This window comes from Homalodisca vitripennis, chromosome 4 (genome assembly GCF_021130785.1).
Source record: "Homalodisca vitripennis isolate AUS2020 chromosome 4, UT_GWSS_2.1, whole genome shotgun sequence".
Taxonomy (NCBI): domain Eukaryota; kingdom Metazoa; phylum Arthropoda; class Insecta; order Hemiptera; family Cicadellidae; genus Homalodisca; species Homalodisca vitripennis.
This window is the reverse complement of record NC_060210.1, coordinates 71,303,565-71,322,217: the sequence shown is the minus strand read 5'-3', so window position 1 is coordinate 71,322,217 and position 18,653 is coordinate 71,303,565. Positions and strand designations below refer to the sequence as shown.

General features: G+C 31.4%; 1 protein-coding gene across 3 annotated transcripts in view; it reads left to right on the top strand.

Annotated features, from left to right (window-relative positions):
* LOC124359503 (tyrosine-protein phosphatase non-receptor type 21) overlaps window positions 1-18,653 on the top strand; it is a 45,779-nt gene that overhangs the window by 15,624 nt on the left and 11,502 nt on the right. For 2 of the 3 annotated variants that reach the window (XM_046812292.1, XM_046812293.1), the window contains exons 13-19: window positions 3,524-3,652; window positions 5,429-5,567; window positions 7,922-8,098; window positions 9,408-9,589; window positions 12,002-12,126; window positions 14,453-14,546; window positions 17,899-18,084. In XM_046812292.1, the coding sequence (XP_046668248.1) occupies window positions 3,524-3,652; window positions 5,429-5,567; window positions 7,922-8,098; window positions 9,408-9,589; window positions 12,002-12,126; window positions 14,453-14,546; window positions 17,899-18,084 (1,032 nt within the window). Of the gene's footprint in view, window positions 1-3,523; window positions 3,653-5,428; window positions 5,568-7,921; window positions 8,099-9,407; window positions 9,590-12,001; window positions 12,127-14,452; window positions 14,547-15,965; window positions 16,157-17,898; window positions 18,085-18,653 lie in introns of those variants that run through there. The other variant, XM_046812295.1, reaches the window with a different exon arrangement.

Here is an 18,653-nt window from a genome sequence, read left to right as displayed (position 1 = left end):
TTTTTCGGAAAACTAAAAAAAACTGTTTTCTGAGTACAAAAATAGTTCAAGAGCAATTATTTTTTAAAATATACAACATTAGACCATACATAAATTAAATGAAACTATGTAAAAGACAGAAAAACAATTTTTACATACTAAAAAAAATTATATAAAGTGCTTGACTTATCCCCTTTTAGCATGAAATGGGAATAAATGATCAAAATGTTTGTTTTTACACTCAAATTTATTGAAATATCATTGTTTAAATGTGTGTCATACTGTAAAAATAGTAACATAGGTTAACTCAATGAGTTATTTTTAGTCATCAAAGTCCTCATGTTCTTCTTCTGTAGTGGGCCACATATAAATTTCACTGTACCACTCTTCAAATTCTATGGGGATGTATGGGTCGAAGCTTTATTATGTCATTAAGTTTAAGCTTTCTTCAATGGTACTTTTTCCCTTCCAAATAGGCAGTTTTATCAGGGAGCTGTAAAACAGGCCTTCCTTGCCCTGTAAGGTTGAAAGTATGGCTTAATTCCGAGTCAATGAACGGGCGTGCAACAACTTTCCCATGAAACTCACTTCTGTAAGTGTAGTGCATAAAAGAACTGATTGAGAAGAGTATTTTCTGTTGTTTGGGGGTGTTTCTACCTTTAGTTTCTTCAGATACAACTTTTTTTTTATAAAAAACAGGCCACCAACTTTTAAAGTCCAGAATTTGTTGGGTTGTTACTTTGTGGGACAACAAACTTTTCATTCTTGCTCGATTTTAGAATAAAGTCTGATATTCTGATCCACAGTGTATAGTCTATCATTTTTTCTCAACTCACGTTTTATGATGCTGAAGTCCCTGTCACAGGGCAGAAAGGAATGGCCTCTAATTGGGTAATACTGCTCTACCTTGTCGAACAGTTTGAGTTCCGTTATGGCGGAAAGAAATCTTGATAGTGGGTGATTTTTATTCTGGCCCCAGCAGTTGTCAGAATAATAAAGGTGAAGCTCATTATACTGCTTGTCAAGGTGATTTAAATAATGTAATAAAAAATGAACATACTTCATTCGGTCCTTTATTCGCAGTCCCCTGGTGGTAGAGATATATATCTGCTTTATTAGTTTTTAAGTTATGGATACAAAAACAGATTTACTGAAAGCTGCCGTAAATAAAAAAGTTCTTGGACCGGTATCTTTGGAATTTGCACATTTTGCATGAAATCAAAAGACAAACACAAAATGTTGTCATTTTGTTTGTCCTCAGTATCGGTTTTTATTTTACAAAAGAATTTTTTTTGTTTTGCGCTTGTGAACATGAAGTTCTGCTTGCCCACACCTTTTGGCTGCATCATTCAGATGTGGGCTTTTTAGTTTTATTCTCTCAACCTCTTTCGCAAACACAACAAATATCTACTTGAGGTCTCCCAAATTTTAGATTGTAGTGTTCATTAAAGAAATTAAAGAAGAAAGTAAGTCCCGACAGTTTTCCAGTGGATATTTTTCCTTAAAAAGGCTGTACATCGTCTTAATATTAAGAGTTGCGTCCAAGTACTTTTATTGGCCTTCCCAGGTAGTGGCTTTCTTTAGTTGGAAAACTCTCTATATGTTCCCGTATTTTAAGTTTGGTTTCTTCTGACATAGATTTTTTTTACATGTAATCCCCTTTTGTCCACTGGACTTTTACCGAACATTTTTAATGCTCTAATCCTTTCAACCCTTTTCTTTGTCACACTATGTAATGATAAAAAAAGCCTTGAAACATACCTGCACTCGGTCTGTACCAACCATTACATGATATGTAAATGCTGCACAGTTAGTTCGAGCATCTTCTGTTCTTGGTCGCCTATGCTTTATATCGTTCACATCTATAAGGGACTGTAGAAACAAGTCTCTTGCTGGTCTTTAGTGTTCAGGTTTAAAAAATGGTTCAAAACCATCTACTTGATCTTCTTCAGTGACAGCCTCCATGCAGTTCTTCCTCTTGCAGCTGAAACAATACAAAAAGGATATAGCCTAAAACCTGTAAAAAAATATAGGAAAACTGGTGAAGTAGGCCTACTTTATCTGTACAGCAACCCCATTAGTTTCATTAGTAAAGAGTATTAGAACATACGTTAAGTTACTTTAGACTATGTAGGAATAGGGCTAGGAATGAACAAAGATAACCTAGTCCATGTAAAACTAGATTGTAAACAACATAGGTAGCCTAAGTGAACTTCAACACAATTTTGTAAATGTTTCATATAAAACTACAGGTTTTAAAATAAAATTGACTTGCCTGCATGGTAATCCGGTAGTTTTCTTTGGTACTAAGTTTTCCTTTACTATCGAAAAATTCTTCACCTTGTAGTCTAGCAGCTTTTGTTTTATTTCTCTTCCACAAATCTTTGTTTGCCTTCCTTTTTCTTCCTTGATTACATTCGATATTTTCTTCACTTTCATCTTCAAATCATTTTTCACCGTGCTTAAGCAAATCAATTAAAAATATTTCCTTTAAAAGCTGTGATTGTATGCGAAATGATCAAAATCAACATTCGTTTTGTAGGTTAGGTTTAGGTAGCGAACTAGCGAGTAGTGATCCGTGTGACAGCTGGCTGGCTTGTTGACTCCACCACCCAAATTGTGCTACAAGGGGATCAGTCAGTGACTGAGCTCCTTTTAGCATGAATTGATTACGCACTGGTTTCTGTAGTAACCATGCATCAGACTGATCACCTTTTAGCGTGAAAAGATGTAATTTGGTCCTAGGAATACAAATTCATTGTTATCTCAATTTTTCATATTTTTTGACTGATCCCCTTTTAGCATGACCCGATTCAATTAAATATGGTATTAACATGTTAATATTGTTCTGAATATTAATAATGCTCATCTAATCACATTTACAATGAATTATATTAACAAATTTATACTAAAAAGATTTTGTTTCAATCCATCTATCTGTATTTCCCACTGTACTAATAATTCATGGCTCTGTAATTGAAATCAAGATATCACAGAATATCATTTTGTACAAATATTTATGTTTCAGTAAAAATTTTCAAGTTTAATAATTGTATTGTTGTATGCCACTGAGATATATTTATACTATATGCAATTCTCTATAACAACATTATGAGAAAAAACAATCTCTCAGCTGCTGAAAGTTGTGTCTACATTTCCTCTAGACCCACTTCCTGTCCTAGTGGAAACTAGCATGTCCAATTTCCATGTGTACCTTATTGTCGACCTGAGCAATAGTATTAGTCCTAAACTTGCATTTAACACATTTTAACACATTTCATCTCTAACGTTAGCCCCAGCAAAATTTTCAACTGTCATACTTCCACATCTCTAATTCTTTATAGTTTTAAAATAATACTTATAAATAAGTTTAGGTTATTAGTGAATTTTGACTATTCTAAATTGATTTAGCCATTATTTAAATTATTTTTTATTTATTTCATGATTAAATTAGTTATTTAAGTTATTAGTTATTATTATTAGAATTATTAAAATCCCACCATCACATTCTACGCTCTGTTGAAATGTACTGTGTCTGGTGCAGGTGAGTGGGTCAAGTCCTGACTTGGTCTGTTCCCGAGTGGTGGGACAACCTCCTCCACACCCACATCACTATGAGGCTCACAGAACCTACACTAACCTGGCAGCGATACTAGCTAATGATCAGCAGCAGGTTAGGTCACAACCTTTACCACAAACTAGTAAATCCAACATTTTTTGAATATAAACATTTTATTTGTAAATTTTTAATCCTAAACCTTTACATCCTAAGGTTTATTTGAATAAAGCCATCAACAAACCAATTTGTTCTGTTCTGGAAACCACCTGATAACACAAATAGAGAGCCAAAAATACCACATTATTTCAATGGGATTTGTAGATGTTCAGGGATGTGACTATGAGGCTTTTTGAAGTAAATATCGTTTTGAAATTCTGCAGCTGAAGTCGGTGCTCCGCACTTGCACACTGCCGATGCAATTATCACGAAAGTCAATCGTGTTTACATCCGTTTTTGTGTATTTAAAATGACTCCATCGATTGAGAATCACATGACTATGGTATTAACACTGTTATTTGTTTTCGTAGTGCAAAAGGCATGAAAGTAGGTGATGAAAAGAAGAAGAAATTCATTGCAGAATTGTGAAGTGTACAGGACGAAACATTATGAATGATGGAATGGCTCGCAAATAAGTAAGAACTTTAAAATAAGACCAAAAGAATGTGCATGTTGAAAAATGGATTGGATGAATCTTCAATGATGATTTGGTGCAGAAAGTGAATGAAAAAGGGAAGAGAATTGACATACATGAACTATTATTAGGCATTTCTTCAATGTCAGAGGAGTTTTCTCAAGTTTCAAGAACCATTCTCTACAAATGTTTTTGAATGTTTGAACTGTAAAAAAAAGAATCATTTTGCTCCATGGCAAGAAATTTGGAACAATTTGATCTTTCTCAGTATAACCCCAATCAAGTACCCAGTGACTACCATATGTTTTTGCAACTGAAGAAGCATTTTGAAGGTCAGCGCAGCGATAACGATAATAGCGTCAAAATTATCGTGTTGTAGTCACTGTTAAATCAGGTGGCAAACTTCTATATATACAACAGTATTCAAAAGATCATTTTTCAATATGATAGGTGCCTTAACATTGGTGGCAATTACTTAGAAAAGAGTGGGCTTCCATATAAAAATAAAACTGTTACGATAAGTTTATTAGTTTCTTATATATATAATATTATTATATAATAATAATATATATATATAATGGTACTTACTTAAAAAACATATTATAACATATGTTCTATCCTTTACCTTCTACTTTGATAGGTTATAAAATGGGCTTCCAGAATATACTATGTTTACTTGAAAAGATATTTTGGCATATTATATTTTTATTACAACCTAATATATTGTAAACAAACATTACCTATGATAAAGAATGATTATGATATAAACCTTTGGACAGTAATTTTTGTAGATGGCATGTTTATATATGGAACTGAACAAATTATTATGTAAAAGAAAACTAGCAGCAGATACATGGAAATGCTTGAATATAAATGTAGAGAAAATGAACAGCAGTCAAATATTATTTACAAAACCATGATATTTATCTAAAGTGTTTCACACAGGGAGTATACATAAAATTTTTTCGCAATCAATAATTTTTTTATTTTGTAATTATTTTATTTTTATTATTTGCATATTTTATTATTTGCATACTCCTTCAATTACTACATTGTTACTTGTAAACAACATTAGCCTACTTATTCACATCATATCATTCATACCACACTTAAGTACCGTCATAACATGGATATGTGGATAAATTCGAGGTACCAACATGATATTTTGTATTTTTACTTCTAATTCTAATGAATTAAAAAAAAACACAATTACGAGTAAGTTACTATTTAACTGTCTATAAATTTTCATGTGTTGGCAGCACATGGAAGAGCTACACAACATGTTCGATGACCGCAACATTGTGTATTACATGAGTAGAGGAGGAGCTCTATTACCACAACCAGCCAACCAAACCTTGCCCTTCAACAACAACACTCAGTTTACCTCTCCACCCCAGGGTAAGTTATCAACATTCGAAGTGTACAAGTGATGATTGAACCTACTACCACAACCAGCCAACCAAACCTTGCCCTTCAACAACAACACTCAGTTTACCTCTCCACCCCAGGGTAAGTCATCAACATTCAAAGTGTACAAGTGATGATTGAACCTACTGCCACAACCAGCCAACCAAACCTTGCCCTTCAACAACAACACTCAGTTTACCTCTCCACCCCAGGGTAAGTTATCAACATTCGAAGTGTACAAGTGATGATTGAACCTACTACCACAACCAGCCAACCAAACCTTGCTCTTCAACAACAACACTCAGTTTACCTCTCCACCCCAGGGTAAGTATTCAACATCCAAAGTGTACAAGTGATGATTGAACCTACTGCCATAGCCAGCCATATATATATACTAATAATATTATAATGGAGTTATAATGTTAACTCATAGTATAGTTAAGGTTTCCAGTTCTTAAATAATCTTGCAAGGGATGGCTTTCTAAAGTTCATTACACGCTGATAAGCTAGCTCAGTGTGTCTTTACCATTTTTTGTGTGAAAAAGTCATTGTATAAGGTGATATTTAAGCAGGGCGAGTTTTGTAAGTTTATTCATCCTATATTTGTTCTTTACATTTTGTGTGGTGTGTTTCTTTCTTCATTTGTGTTCATAGGTTATAAATCAGGTTCTTAGTGGCACAAATATAATTTTATTTTATTGGGTAGAGTGATGGAGCTCTTCAGTTGCTTGGTATTAGGAAACATTTTTAGAATCTGATTGTAGTCTTCTATAGGATATTGTTAAGGGTATTAAGGCCTTGTGTCCTCCTTTGTTTTTGTAAGTGCATTTGAGGATGTCAGAACTATCCATCTCATCTCATTTATTTTGTCAGAATAGTGTACAAAACCCATTAAGAATTTAGCAAAGAATTAACAAGAAAGACACTAAGATAAATCTCAGTTTAAACCGTTCGTTTGGTTATACTGATGATTATCACTTACATGCTAGTACATACTTGTAGTGGAGGTGTGATCTGATGGGTTGTAAACAATGAAGGCCACTGCCCATCCTGTCAACAATGACAGCAGACAGCTCAGTGTACTGATCACTGGCCCCACCTATTGTCAGGTGACTCTCATTGTCAGAGTTCTTCACCAGTTTGTTGTGTTTCACTAAAAATCAAGAAAAATATAAATAAATGGAATTGATGTTAGCATTGTGTAAGTAAAACACATTTCGTTTTAAATTAATTTTATTCTAATATTTTATTTAACATAACAGTATTAAAAGTAAACTTTACGGATTTCTGATGATTATTAAAAAACCTAATGTTTAAGTAGAGTGCATAGCCTAAACTTACATGTTTAAGAATTATATTACGTTTTTTTTGGATATTCCTTCCACTTTCTCTATATTTCTTGTTACAATTTAATAATAAGATATTTACTGTACATGGATTGTAAGCGGTTTTAAAATGATTTACTATTAGTTAATGAGTTTTCAGCATGTTTAAGGATAAAATACTCTTTTGAATAATATGTTATATAGCTAAACATACATACTTAATTATATGTTTATTAGGTATGTTTAGATTTTTTAATTTTTTTCACATTTTATCTTAAAAAAATTATGTATTATTATAATTACAATTTTATCTACCACAAAACAAAACAAAATTACAAGAATTGAATGAACTTTTATCAAAATATAAATAAAAATGTACAATAGTTCACGATCTATCATACTAAACACTTCTTTGACCTCCAATGTTTTCCCTAACAATACACTTACAAATTACACTGTGAACAATACAAAGTAACATAACATAATAAAACAAACTCTAGATCAAAGTATGGCACTACACAGATAATAGTGATATTAACTAAGATACAAGAGCAAACTTAGCGTGTTATTGATTAGGGAGACAAGTGAATGGAAGACAAACAGCTGTTCCAATATCTTGGTATAGTTTCTTTCTAAATATAAACTTTAAATTCTGGTAAATATACGTTTTTTAAATAAAGATCAACTGATGGATTTGAATGTAAGATAGGGAAACCTCTAACCTAGTTTGTAGTTTATATATGTTAGGCTAGTTATTTGTCTGAGGAAAAGATCAGATTGCATGTATAGAAACATATTGTTACTGATTTCTATACTCAATAATGGGAAATGTCTGAAAAATCCCGTTACTTTCAAAAACCTCCCATCATCAAAACGGATTTTAACCAAATATCTCTGCAAAATAGCAATTACCATAATTTTATTTTTGGACACTGGGTCTGCTTAATAATTTTAACTTTCCTGGTTGTCATTTTTGCAGTATTTGAAGTGGTTTATCATAGACCTTCTATCTGTGTGCAGGTGTTGGAAATGAACCTATATATGAGAATGTCCCATTGCCATGGGCCCAGGAAGGGGCTGAGCCTCGCAGTCGAACCAGCAGCATCCAATCAGCTCCGGAAATGACCAGAGCCAACCCCACATCTTCCCCTGCCACTTCCACTCTCCCACCCAAGGCACCTGTCACCGACAGTACTGGTAAGAGATCTTAATTTCATTTGTTTAATCTACACTTTACTCTTTTAGCGTGTTAAACACATAGTTGACACAAATGTACAAAGGTAGGAGACAAATACCTTAAATACGATTTAAGGGTATGAATGGGTTGATAACAGATTTGTCATAATATTTATGTAGATTGTCTGGGTATATCTGGGATATCATTGAAAATTCAAACTGTGAAAATTCAAAATTTTAGATAATCCAAACTTTTGTGTGACAGTTTTACTATGTGTAATATTCAAAATTCAAAAATTCAAAATTTCTTTATTCAGACATCTAACAGATTACAAGAATAGCGTCACAATAAATCTCAATATAAATTTATCATTTATATAGTAAAACATAAAAAATCAGTTTGACACTAACTAAAAAAGTAGGATTTGGCTATGAAGCCTTCTACAGAGTAAGTTAAAGCAATTTTTACATCAAGGCAGTTATTAGTTAAGGTGATTATTAGGTAATTTAAGGGGATTTTATACATTTCTAAACATACCCAACAATATTTAAAAGTTATTTACATATTATTGAAACAAAAAAAGTCTTCAAAAGAATACAAGGACAACGTTAATAAATAATCTTTAAGTAGTTTTTTGAATTTTTCATAATTTTGCTCATTTTGAATATTGAGAGGAAGGTTAAACAAAAATGTTGTGCTAATGAAACTAGTTTTCTTTTCATAAAACTTCAGCCTATGTTGTTCCACATATCTGCTACGTCTTAAATTGTGATCATAATGATTTAAAATATTAATTGGGTTGTTGTATTTTTTTACGTATAAAACCGTTTCATAAATGTATAGATCATATACAGTCAAAATTTGAAGTTGAGAAAAGTATGGTTTCACTGCATCTCTTTGTTTTAGTTTAAAAATTATTCTTAAAGCTTTTTTGTTGTAATAAGATTCTGTTCAGATTTCTTTTTCAAAATAGAAAAATATTAACATAGATTGGTTAGCTAATACTTTGGTCATTTATACCTAATGTTTATATCTATAGTACAACATTTCTGAAATATTAATAATTTCTGAAAGTAAATGAGGCTACTACATAATTATGTATCATCAAGACTTTTGTTAACCTTAGTACTGGTGAAGCAGAATCCGAATGTTCCTTCATGTGATAGCTGGAGCAACATACGCATGTACTAAAAATCCATTTTGGGATAATAGATTAGATTTCTATTCCTGTGAATTGCTACTATCTGTGTTTACTTTCATCTTAAACTATTAATCCACTGCTTATGCACGATGATTATGGTTGTGTAACATTTTATCATGTTTCTCCAGACTCGTCGATGTCACTACGCAGCAGTGACAGCTCTAGTCCACTGGGTAAGCAGGCCCCGGGCAAGAATCGCCGTAAGTGGGGGGGTCTGCTGGGCACCAGCAAGCCCAAGGTGAGCCTGAGTCGATCTGAGGATGTGGGACCTCGGCTACCGCTACCTCCCACCATTTCCAAGGAGACTATGGTAAGTCATCTTCAGAATAGAATATGGGACAAAATAGATGAGCTGTGGACTAAATTTTATTTAATTAATTTAACCTATGGAATGGCTTTGCAGTGGTTATGTAATGGGTATACAGAGTTTTTAATATTTTTATGTCACATTGTGCGCTTGTATATTATTTATGCATTGGAAAACAGTTTTATGTACTGTAAATACACAGGGCAAATAAAATGTATGGATACCCCATATTAACTTTTTAATGATAGCACTTACAAAAACCAAACTCATCTCTATAGTGTTCCAAACTGCATTTTTGATTAGTATAACAAGATTGCCCCTGCCCTCAAAATTCAAAATTTTGGGTCTGATCTAAAACGTTTTAATGTAATCACCTTCAAATTACACATCACGATCATGGTCTTTATGTAAGAATTTAATCAGTGAAACTTAGAGGATGCTATCTCAAGCCAGTACACAATGGTTACTAATGTAAAATATCCTTATCCCTAAAATTGTTAAAAATAACAAGTTATAAATTAAATTGTGGTATTTAAACTCATTTGAATTAATTTTTTATTATAAAAGTGAAGTAAATAGGTTTTACAAATGGAAGTGTTAGTGAACTCATAGCATAACATATGCTCAAACTGCTCGTTAACTGTCTGGCAATGTGTTTTCCTGTTATAAAATCCTGGAGTGGCAAGTGATTCCTGCAGATTTTCCTCTTTTTATTTTCTTGCACAATTTGGTTTCTTAAATCGTTCATATACTGTAGTTTTGATTTATACATATTGTCTTTAATGTGTATTGTGGGTTTTGCTCACCTTTACACATTAAATATTGATATATTCATTACTTTTGTGATTTAAAATATTTTAAATTTTAATTAGCTGCTATTTTGTACTGGCTTGAGATGACCTTTTAAGTTTAGCTGTAAATTATCTCTCATAAAGATCTTATGTAATTTGACAGGGTTTACATTTAAAATTTTCATGTTGGACCCACAATTTGGTATTTTGTAAAAGTGCAGTTTTGTACCCTACAGATGTATACGGAGTTTAGTTTTACTAGGTGAGGTGATTTAAAATTTATTAGGTGTATCCATAATTGTTATTTACCCTATATATATAGTATTTTTTTTTTTATCTAAATACAGATATGATACAAATATGTGGCTCTTTTTCCTGACTAATATTTTATTTTGTTGATGTTTTTTTCAGTTGAACATGTCAATAGAGGTCAGCTCCAGAAATATTAAATACTCGTATATTTTAACATTGTATTTTCATTAATTCTCAATAGCTTATATAGCTGGTTTTATATTCTAATGGTGACAACTTTAGATATACATCAAGAAAAGGAGAATTTAGACAAGGCTTTTTTAGAAATAACTTGTACAAGTCTGTAACTTCCCTTTTGGAAATACCAACAAACCAGGTAACAGGACAGTAGAAATTGGCAAGTTATAAGCCACCACCTTTTCAAGGTCTGCTTGAAAATAGACATGGCGCTTTTCACAGTCCCACTTCTTTGAGGACATGTAACCACAAAAGACTTGCTACATACCTGTTTCTACAAACTTACTAGCATCCTACAAGTGACTTGTTTCTAATTCAGTTGATCCATGCAGTGTGCAAGTTTTTGAGGTTAAAAGTGTAATAATGTCTAATTCAAGTAAGTCGACAAAGAAGTTCAATACTCTTAAGGTGGAGTTAAGAGCAAGTTATACAGTTTTTATAACTGTATAAACTGTACAAATTGATGTGCAAAACACTAAAATGTGCTAACAAACACAAAAGAGATCTGGCACTAAACGACAGTAGGAAGAGTGTGGAGTCACAGTTCACAAAATTCACTGCTCATCAATTTAGACATGATTCACTACAACAACTGAAGAAAATGCAGTAGAACTAGCTTTTAGAAGTCACTTTTAACAAGCCTCCGGTAAATAGTCTCACAACAGTGAATTAAATTTTGACTTGTATAAGTGATATGTGCGGAGCCTCATCTAAATTACCCTGTCTCCTACCATCATATGACTCTACACTCCATGAAAGTACTAAGCCCATTACGCAATCTTGTATATCCAAGTTGTATTTGGAAGTGAGGTGCTATTTATGTCACGTGAAAAGAGAAACTGTATGGTCTTCTGTGCTAATGAATAATTTCAAATCACATAGGATTGAATGATAAAAGTTATTTGTTTGTACTTCAGTACATGCTCTATTAATACAATTTTCATTACATAGTTTAATTTAATTATGTGTCTAAATTATTAATCAGCTGATATGTTGAGCTTGTACACATGTTGCCAAAAGCTCATTGTTCTATTAATGAATTACAAACACTCATACCTGTGTATGGTTTTCAACTATGATATTCTCTTATCAGGCATTTTAGCTTGATTTTTTTACCTGTACATATGTTTTACAGTGCCAACTCTTAGAAAGGAAGTTAGTTGACAGCCAGCTGTTCTTTGAATTTGAAAAAATACCAAAACAAAAGTCAAATGCTGATTTTAGTACAGCACTTCATGCAGACAACGCTAGTCGAAATAGGTAAGTTGAGTCAGTATCTTTATATGAAAAAGCCGACAAAATGTGGGCTCCAATTTTATGTTATCATAGTAACATAAATACATGCATATATATGTTACTTATATATTATATGAGCGACTATCATATTATTTTTCGACGACTCATCCTTTCACTAATCCAATCAATACAAACTGTAACAATAAATGCTTGCCGCTAAGAGTAATTTCACCAGTCCTTTTACCAACCACAATAGCTTGTATGTTGTCAATCCAAAGTTATGAGCTATTCATCATATTTAATTGCTTTTGATTTTTAATAAGGATGTCAGTTTACCCTGTTCACCTCTATTATTCTGACTGTTCTGTGTTTGCCATGTTTATTAATGTGTAAAATAAGTGAGTATTTTGCTGTTTAAAATTTACATCAGACTGGTTTTTTCTTCATAATATGTTTGAATAGCGTTAATATACAGTGCTTTAAAAAAAGATAAATAAAAACAAGTTATTGCTTGAAAATAATTGTATACTGTAATGGTTAACAATTTTCAAACAGGCAAAAACATGCAATAGCAATCTATTGCCATATTTGTAAATATCTTAACAATTGTCTGATTCCAAAATTTGTCATTTTCTTCAATAAATTCTTAATCACTCTTTGTTGAAGATTAAAAAAATAAACCAATTAACTTGTAAAATTGTAATTCACTGTACTCACACAGTTGAGTAAATATAATAACTATTATCAAACAAATGGTGATTGCCGATCATCAGTCAAAACAAATGTTACTAAAAATTATTTCTTAAATGCAACTGTACCTATTGGAGTTAGATAAGAACAAAAACTACTAGTTTATAGCACTTTATATTAAACAATACAGGCTAAGTCACTGAACAATGCTCACTGAAAAGCATATTACAGTGCTTCAGACACAGCCATTCTCAATATTACAAGTGTCAAACAATGTAAGATAACTAGTTTCTTATGTATTTCAAAAAGCAAAATTTTGTAAATCAATCTAATGAAATACTCGTCTAAGTACTTTAAAGTTTACATAAAAACAGAATATTCAGTGCTCATGTTTAATTTTCGAGTTCACAGAACCCTTCATCAGAAACACACTGAATTAAAAACATACAAACAGAACTCAAACGAAGAACAAAAGACATAACCAAAACAAAATTTTAACAAATATATACCATAAACAACAAGATCCTAATCAGCTGTTTGTAGAATGTTTGTAAATGTTTACATAGAACTAAAAATTTTGTTATAAGAAGAAAAAGAGAATCATCTTAGGTTCAATCCATCTGGTTGCCTTGATTTTAAAATTAATTGATGTGCGATTTAAACATTTCTTAAATTTATCAGATTAGTATTTTGATTGGGATTTGACTCTAAATGGTAAATTCCTTTTAGGCTGAAGCAATTTTCTAATTTATTTTGATTGTGTTGAATCGCATGAGCAGATAATGTTCTCTCATAATTTTGATGAATAACATCAAATTGATGATTGGTCATTCTCACTCTTAATGGAGTGATGGTTTTTCCAATATAGTCTTTGGGACAGAATTTACAGGTTAGTTGATAAATTATGTTTTTTGTAGTACAATCAATGTTTCCTTTAATAGGATATTCTTTTTCAGTTGTACTACTTTTAAACGATTTAGAATTTATTAACATCTTACAAATGCCGCATCTTGGCTTGTTACAAGGATTGCACACGTTACATTTGATGTTATTACTTTGGTTTACTGTTTGTATGTTTTTAATTCAGTGTGTTTCTGATGAAGGGTTCTGTGAACTCGAAAATTAAACATGAGCACTGAATATTCTGTTTTTGTGTAAACTGTAAAGTACTTAGAAGAGTATTGAAGCCGATTGGTATTACAGAAATTTTAATGAAATAGTTATACTTACTTACAAAATTTATTCCTGAATATCAAAAAGTAAAAAATTATAATTTGTATGTATGTTACCTTTTATATGACTATTTAAATTACATTTAGTTTGTATAATAATTGATAAATCACTTGTGAATGAGAAAGTGTGTAACTTGCACACATGGTAACTATTCTCTAGTGGTGAGATGTATAAAAATTAGTAATCAGTTATTGTTTGTAAAAGGAATTCTCTCTTTTTTCACTTTACAATCTATGTCAGTAACACAAATTGAATTTATATGTGTGTGTGTGTGTATGTGTGTGTGTGTGTGTGTGTGCGCGCGTGCGTGTGTGTGTGCGTGTATGTGTTTAGTTTACTGGTAATTTTTTCTATAGCATGCATGAACTGTTTTATGTAACTTGTTAAGTAAATAAACATATTTATTTTAACTTTGTACTTTTCACAGGTTTAAAGATATTCTTCCATATGAAGAGAACAGAGTTAGATTGTCACCTTCAAAGGAGAATAAGACTGGTTACATAAACGCTTCTCAAATTACAGTGAGTCCTTTTCAAAGACTAATCCATACATGGTTATATAGCTTTTATATTGCAAATTTAGGTTTCTGACACAACATTTTTTTTAATCACTGATTAAACCGTGACCGTCCTCTTACACTCATGCATCTACAAGTTACAAAACAAAATTTGTTGCTCAGTTTTCTTATTATGCTTATCTACTTATATTAGCTTTGTGGCAATACATTTTATATACGTATAAAATTATATTTTTTTTAAACATTATTTAAAAACATTTTGAACCATGTCTTGAAACGTACAATACTCTTATTGCTTTTCCATTGTGTATACTTTACTAAATGATTAATTCTGTTAATTTTTTTCGAAACATAACTTGATTGTATGAAAAATAAATTATGTCAGGACATGAACTTAAAAATGTCTAACTAAAAGAAAACTACAAAGTGGATATCCTCTAAAGTTGCCTGTAAATAGCAATTTACAAAGAATGAGTCTACTTGGAGTCAAGCTTATTGTAACCATTGAGAATCCATAAATTAATTTATAAATAGTAGTATGAAGAAGATTTTTAATCTGTATTTTTAGACCAGATTTATCACTTGATAACTATTTAAGTGAATCAGTGTGAGTTGAGCAATAAATGTGACAATGTGTATTAAATAGGAAAAAGTGGTCTTTTATTTAGTTATCTAATAACTTACATGTGTGCTTTACAGTTCGTTGTTGTATACGATTGATAACAAAAAAATCATTAGCTCTGAAATTTAGTAAGAATTGATAATCATCATTCCTCTTTTGATAGTAACAATTTCTCCACTAAGAATTTCACAGACCAAAGTATTTTCATTTGAAAACACAGTTTACAACACTTTTTTACTCACAATATCATTTTACTATTTATTACAGATCAATATCAAATACATTTTAAATCTATAGCCAATAATTTTTGTTACATAATTGGTTTTTTTCTAAATTAATTGTAATCTTCTATAATTTTATATTTAAAAAATATGTAACGCAATTAGGTTTAGGCTTTAATGTATATTTTACAAAGGATATAGTAATCCTTTATTAGAAAACCAAAATTGACCTGTAGCTTTTTGAAAAAATTAGTTCAGTTTTTAGATTTAGTTAATGTAAAAATTCATTTCTTTCATAAAATAATGTAAAATGTATTATCAATTGTTATAATTATCATTTGAGGAGTTACATATTGAGTACGTTAATTATTGTCGAGTACAATAAAAAAGTTACAAAATGAACAGTGTTTGGTCTGTACATGAGCTTGTATTCAATTTGTTTAAAGCTTGACTACTACTATTTTCTTACTTTCTTTAGTACTGGAAATCTCAAATTATACTGAGTATGTTACTGTGTACTCGTAGATGTTTGTTCAGGTAGTAAATACAGCTCCTCCCAACCAATGATTGTATGTTGCAGTGCCTCAGTTCTCGGGCCCCACTCAGAGCTCTCCGCTAATGCCTTCTTGCATGTTCTCACTTATAATGCATGCCTCTTCTACCTCTACCTCTGTAGATAAGTGCTTAGCATACTTATCAGTCTGTATTTAATGCATTGTTTTTGTCGTTTGATTAAAAATACTGTAGGAAATTTTACATATTTACTTGTTACTCATGTTTTTATTCTTTTATCCTTATCATTCCTTGTTTTTTATTTAAGAACCAATGTTCTTGAGGTCTTGACCTTGTGGATGTTATTATCTCTGTGCTTTGTCATTTATTCATATATATTATTGAGTAAATGAATTGATTGTTAGCCAGTATCTTATATGCAATATTTTTTGGAATTTTAATACTGTATTATAGTTGAATAATACAAAGGAAATTATTTAAACTTAACCCTCCAAATGGCAACCGCCTAAATATTGATTGGACACACGCCCATTTTTATTTTTATTATAGAGCATAAATCAACTACTTTCAGCACCCATTGTAAATCTACGCATGTGTAGTGTAGTTATTGTTTTATAAGCTATAAAACAGGAATTATGTCTTTGTTAATATTTATAACTAGTTTTTACTTTATATTTTGTCTAATAATTTTATGTTTGAAAGACAGTTTGAAGAACATATTTTTCATTATCTTTCTTCATGCTGATATTTTAAACACTCAATGTTCCTTAACTCAAATTTTTAACCTTTTTTTTGTTTAGTTAATGTATTTTAAACCACAGTTATCAAAATAACCAAGGGGAGAAACAATGAATGTGAAGCAGGTGGGTGTATCCTTTGAGGGATTTAATCTGATCGTAAATATTATAGAGTTGTTATCAGCAATTATTGGTGGTCCACCAAATAATTTTAGTTCATGTCTGATTTATTCTAAGTGATGGCATGTCAAGTCATAGTGGAATATTGTCTGATGACTATATGATGTCACTGACTGATCCTAAGGTAGGATAGTTAGTCCAATGATCTGATGGAATTTTCTGTCCCGTGTTACTGTATTATTAGGTATTGATAAGTAAATTGAGTGATGATGGTGGATACAAGTATTTTGTTCAAGCTTAAAAGCTATACAATTTTTTGTACAATATGAATTAATCATGTATAGATTTCTGATTGAACAATAAATGTTATTCAGAAGGGAAGAATTGGCTGGTTAGCCTATTTGTTTTATTTTCAAGAGGATACAGTAAGCAAAGTATAAACAAAAAGGTACAGAGTATAAATAGTATTGTATTGTAAAGTAACAAGTAAGCAGACAATGAGCATAAGACAAGCTATATGATACAAAGTTGCATACCAGCACAACTTGTGCTACCATGAAGAAAGTCCTTTGCATAAAAGTGGCCTTACCATGTTGACTGCGGCAGAGGCCTTACGATGCTGAATCAGATAGAGAATGGTTGATCTCACTCATTATTGAATCACGATGAAGGTGTTAAATAAAAAGAACTTTGTACTTGCCTACAATTGTTCTAGCTGCCAATTACGTATACAAATAAATAATCAGCTATATGTAAAATTTCACTTTTCTTCTGTCATCAGACAATACATCAAGACATAAAATGTAGTAAATTAAGTACAAGAAGATCGTTAAACTAGTTAAAAAAAATCTTAATAGTTGGCCGATGTTGTATGGCTTTTATGCCATCAATAAAAAATATATTCAGTAAGCCTGTAATTAAATTCCTGATCCGTATAGGTGGCAGTTAAACCCATTAGAATATAAGTTGATGGCATATTTATTTATGGCCATCTGATTGGCCATTCATATAAAATATTTTATATTATATTCATTTAAAATATAAGATCAAATACAACTAGTAATATCTGTATAAGGGTGATAATTCAGATTTATATAAATTATAAGATTGACCAAGTTCAGCTAGATTTTGGTGGGTTCATAGGCCACGGTGGGATCACATCAAAGATTCTACATCACAGCCCAGAGCCCATTAGCAGCCACAGTGGGATGCTTCTGGCGGATGGTGTGGGAAGCGGACGTGTATCTGGTGATAGCGCTTCTCGATGACCCCAACTCACTCACCCCTTACTGTCCTGCCTCCACCGACCGCTGCCTGCAGTTTGGTGAGGTCAGTAACACTCTATAACTATCCTCCATCTTATGGAACTATTTTACTATATAGTTATATAATTGTTAATTTAGCTATATAGTGAGCAACTTTGGAGTGGGTGTGACTCCCTCACACAACCTCATTTTGTGACCGAAATTTGTTCCGGACTTTAAGAACCAGCTTTTTAAAAGTTTGTAATGTCATAACTAAAAAAATAAAGCCCATATTTTAACATTGTTTTTTTATAAAGCTGAAAATAAAATGCAATTCCTTAGAAAAGTTCAATTTCAACATTTTAAATTACCTTACACATTACAGGTGTATCAGTTTTTACAAAAAAAGTGTTTTAAAACAATTAAAAAAAATTGTTTAAATAACTGTAATATAATATATAATAATATGTGATGTATGATTTAGATATTGTATTATTGATATTTCTCAATATCCTCTCTAAACTACTAAAATGACGATCTGAATTAGATTAGTTATTTAAAGGCTGAAGTATAATAAGCAGCCACCACCACAATCGAATTATTGATATTTCTGATTAGTCTATCTAAACTACCGAATTTCATTATAGCTATTTA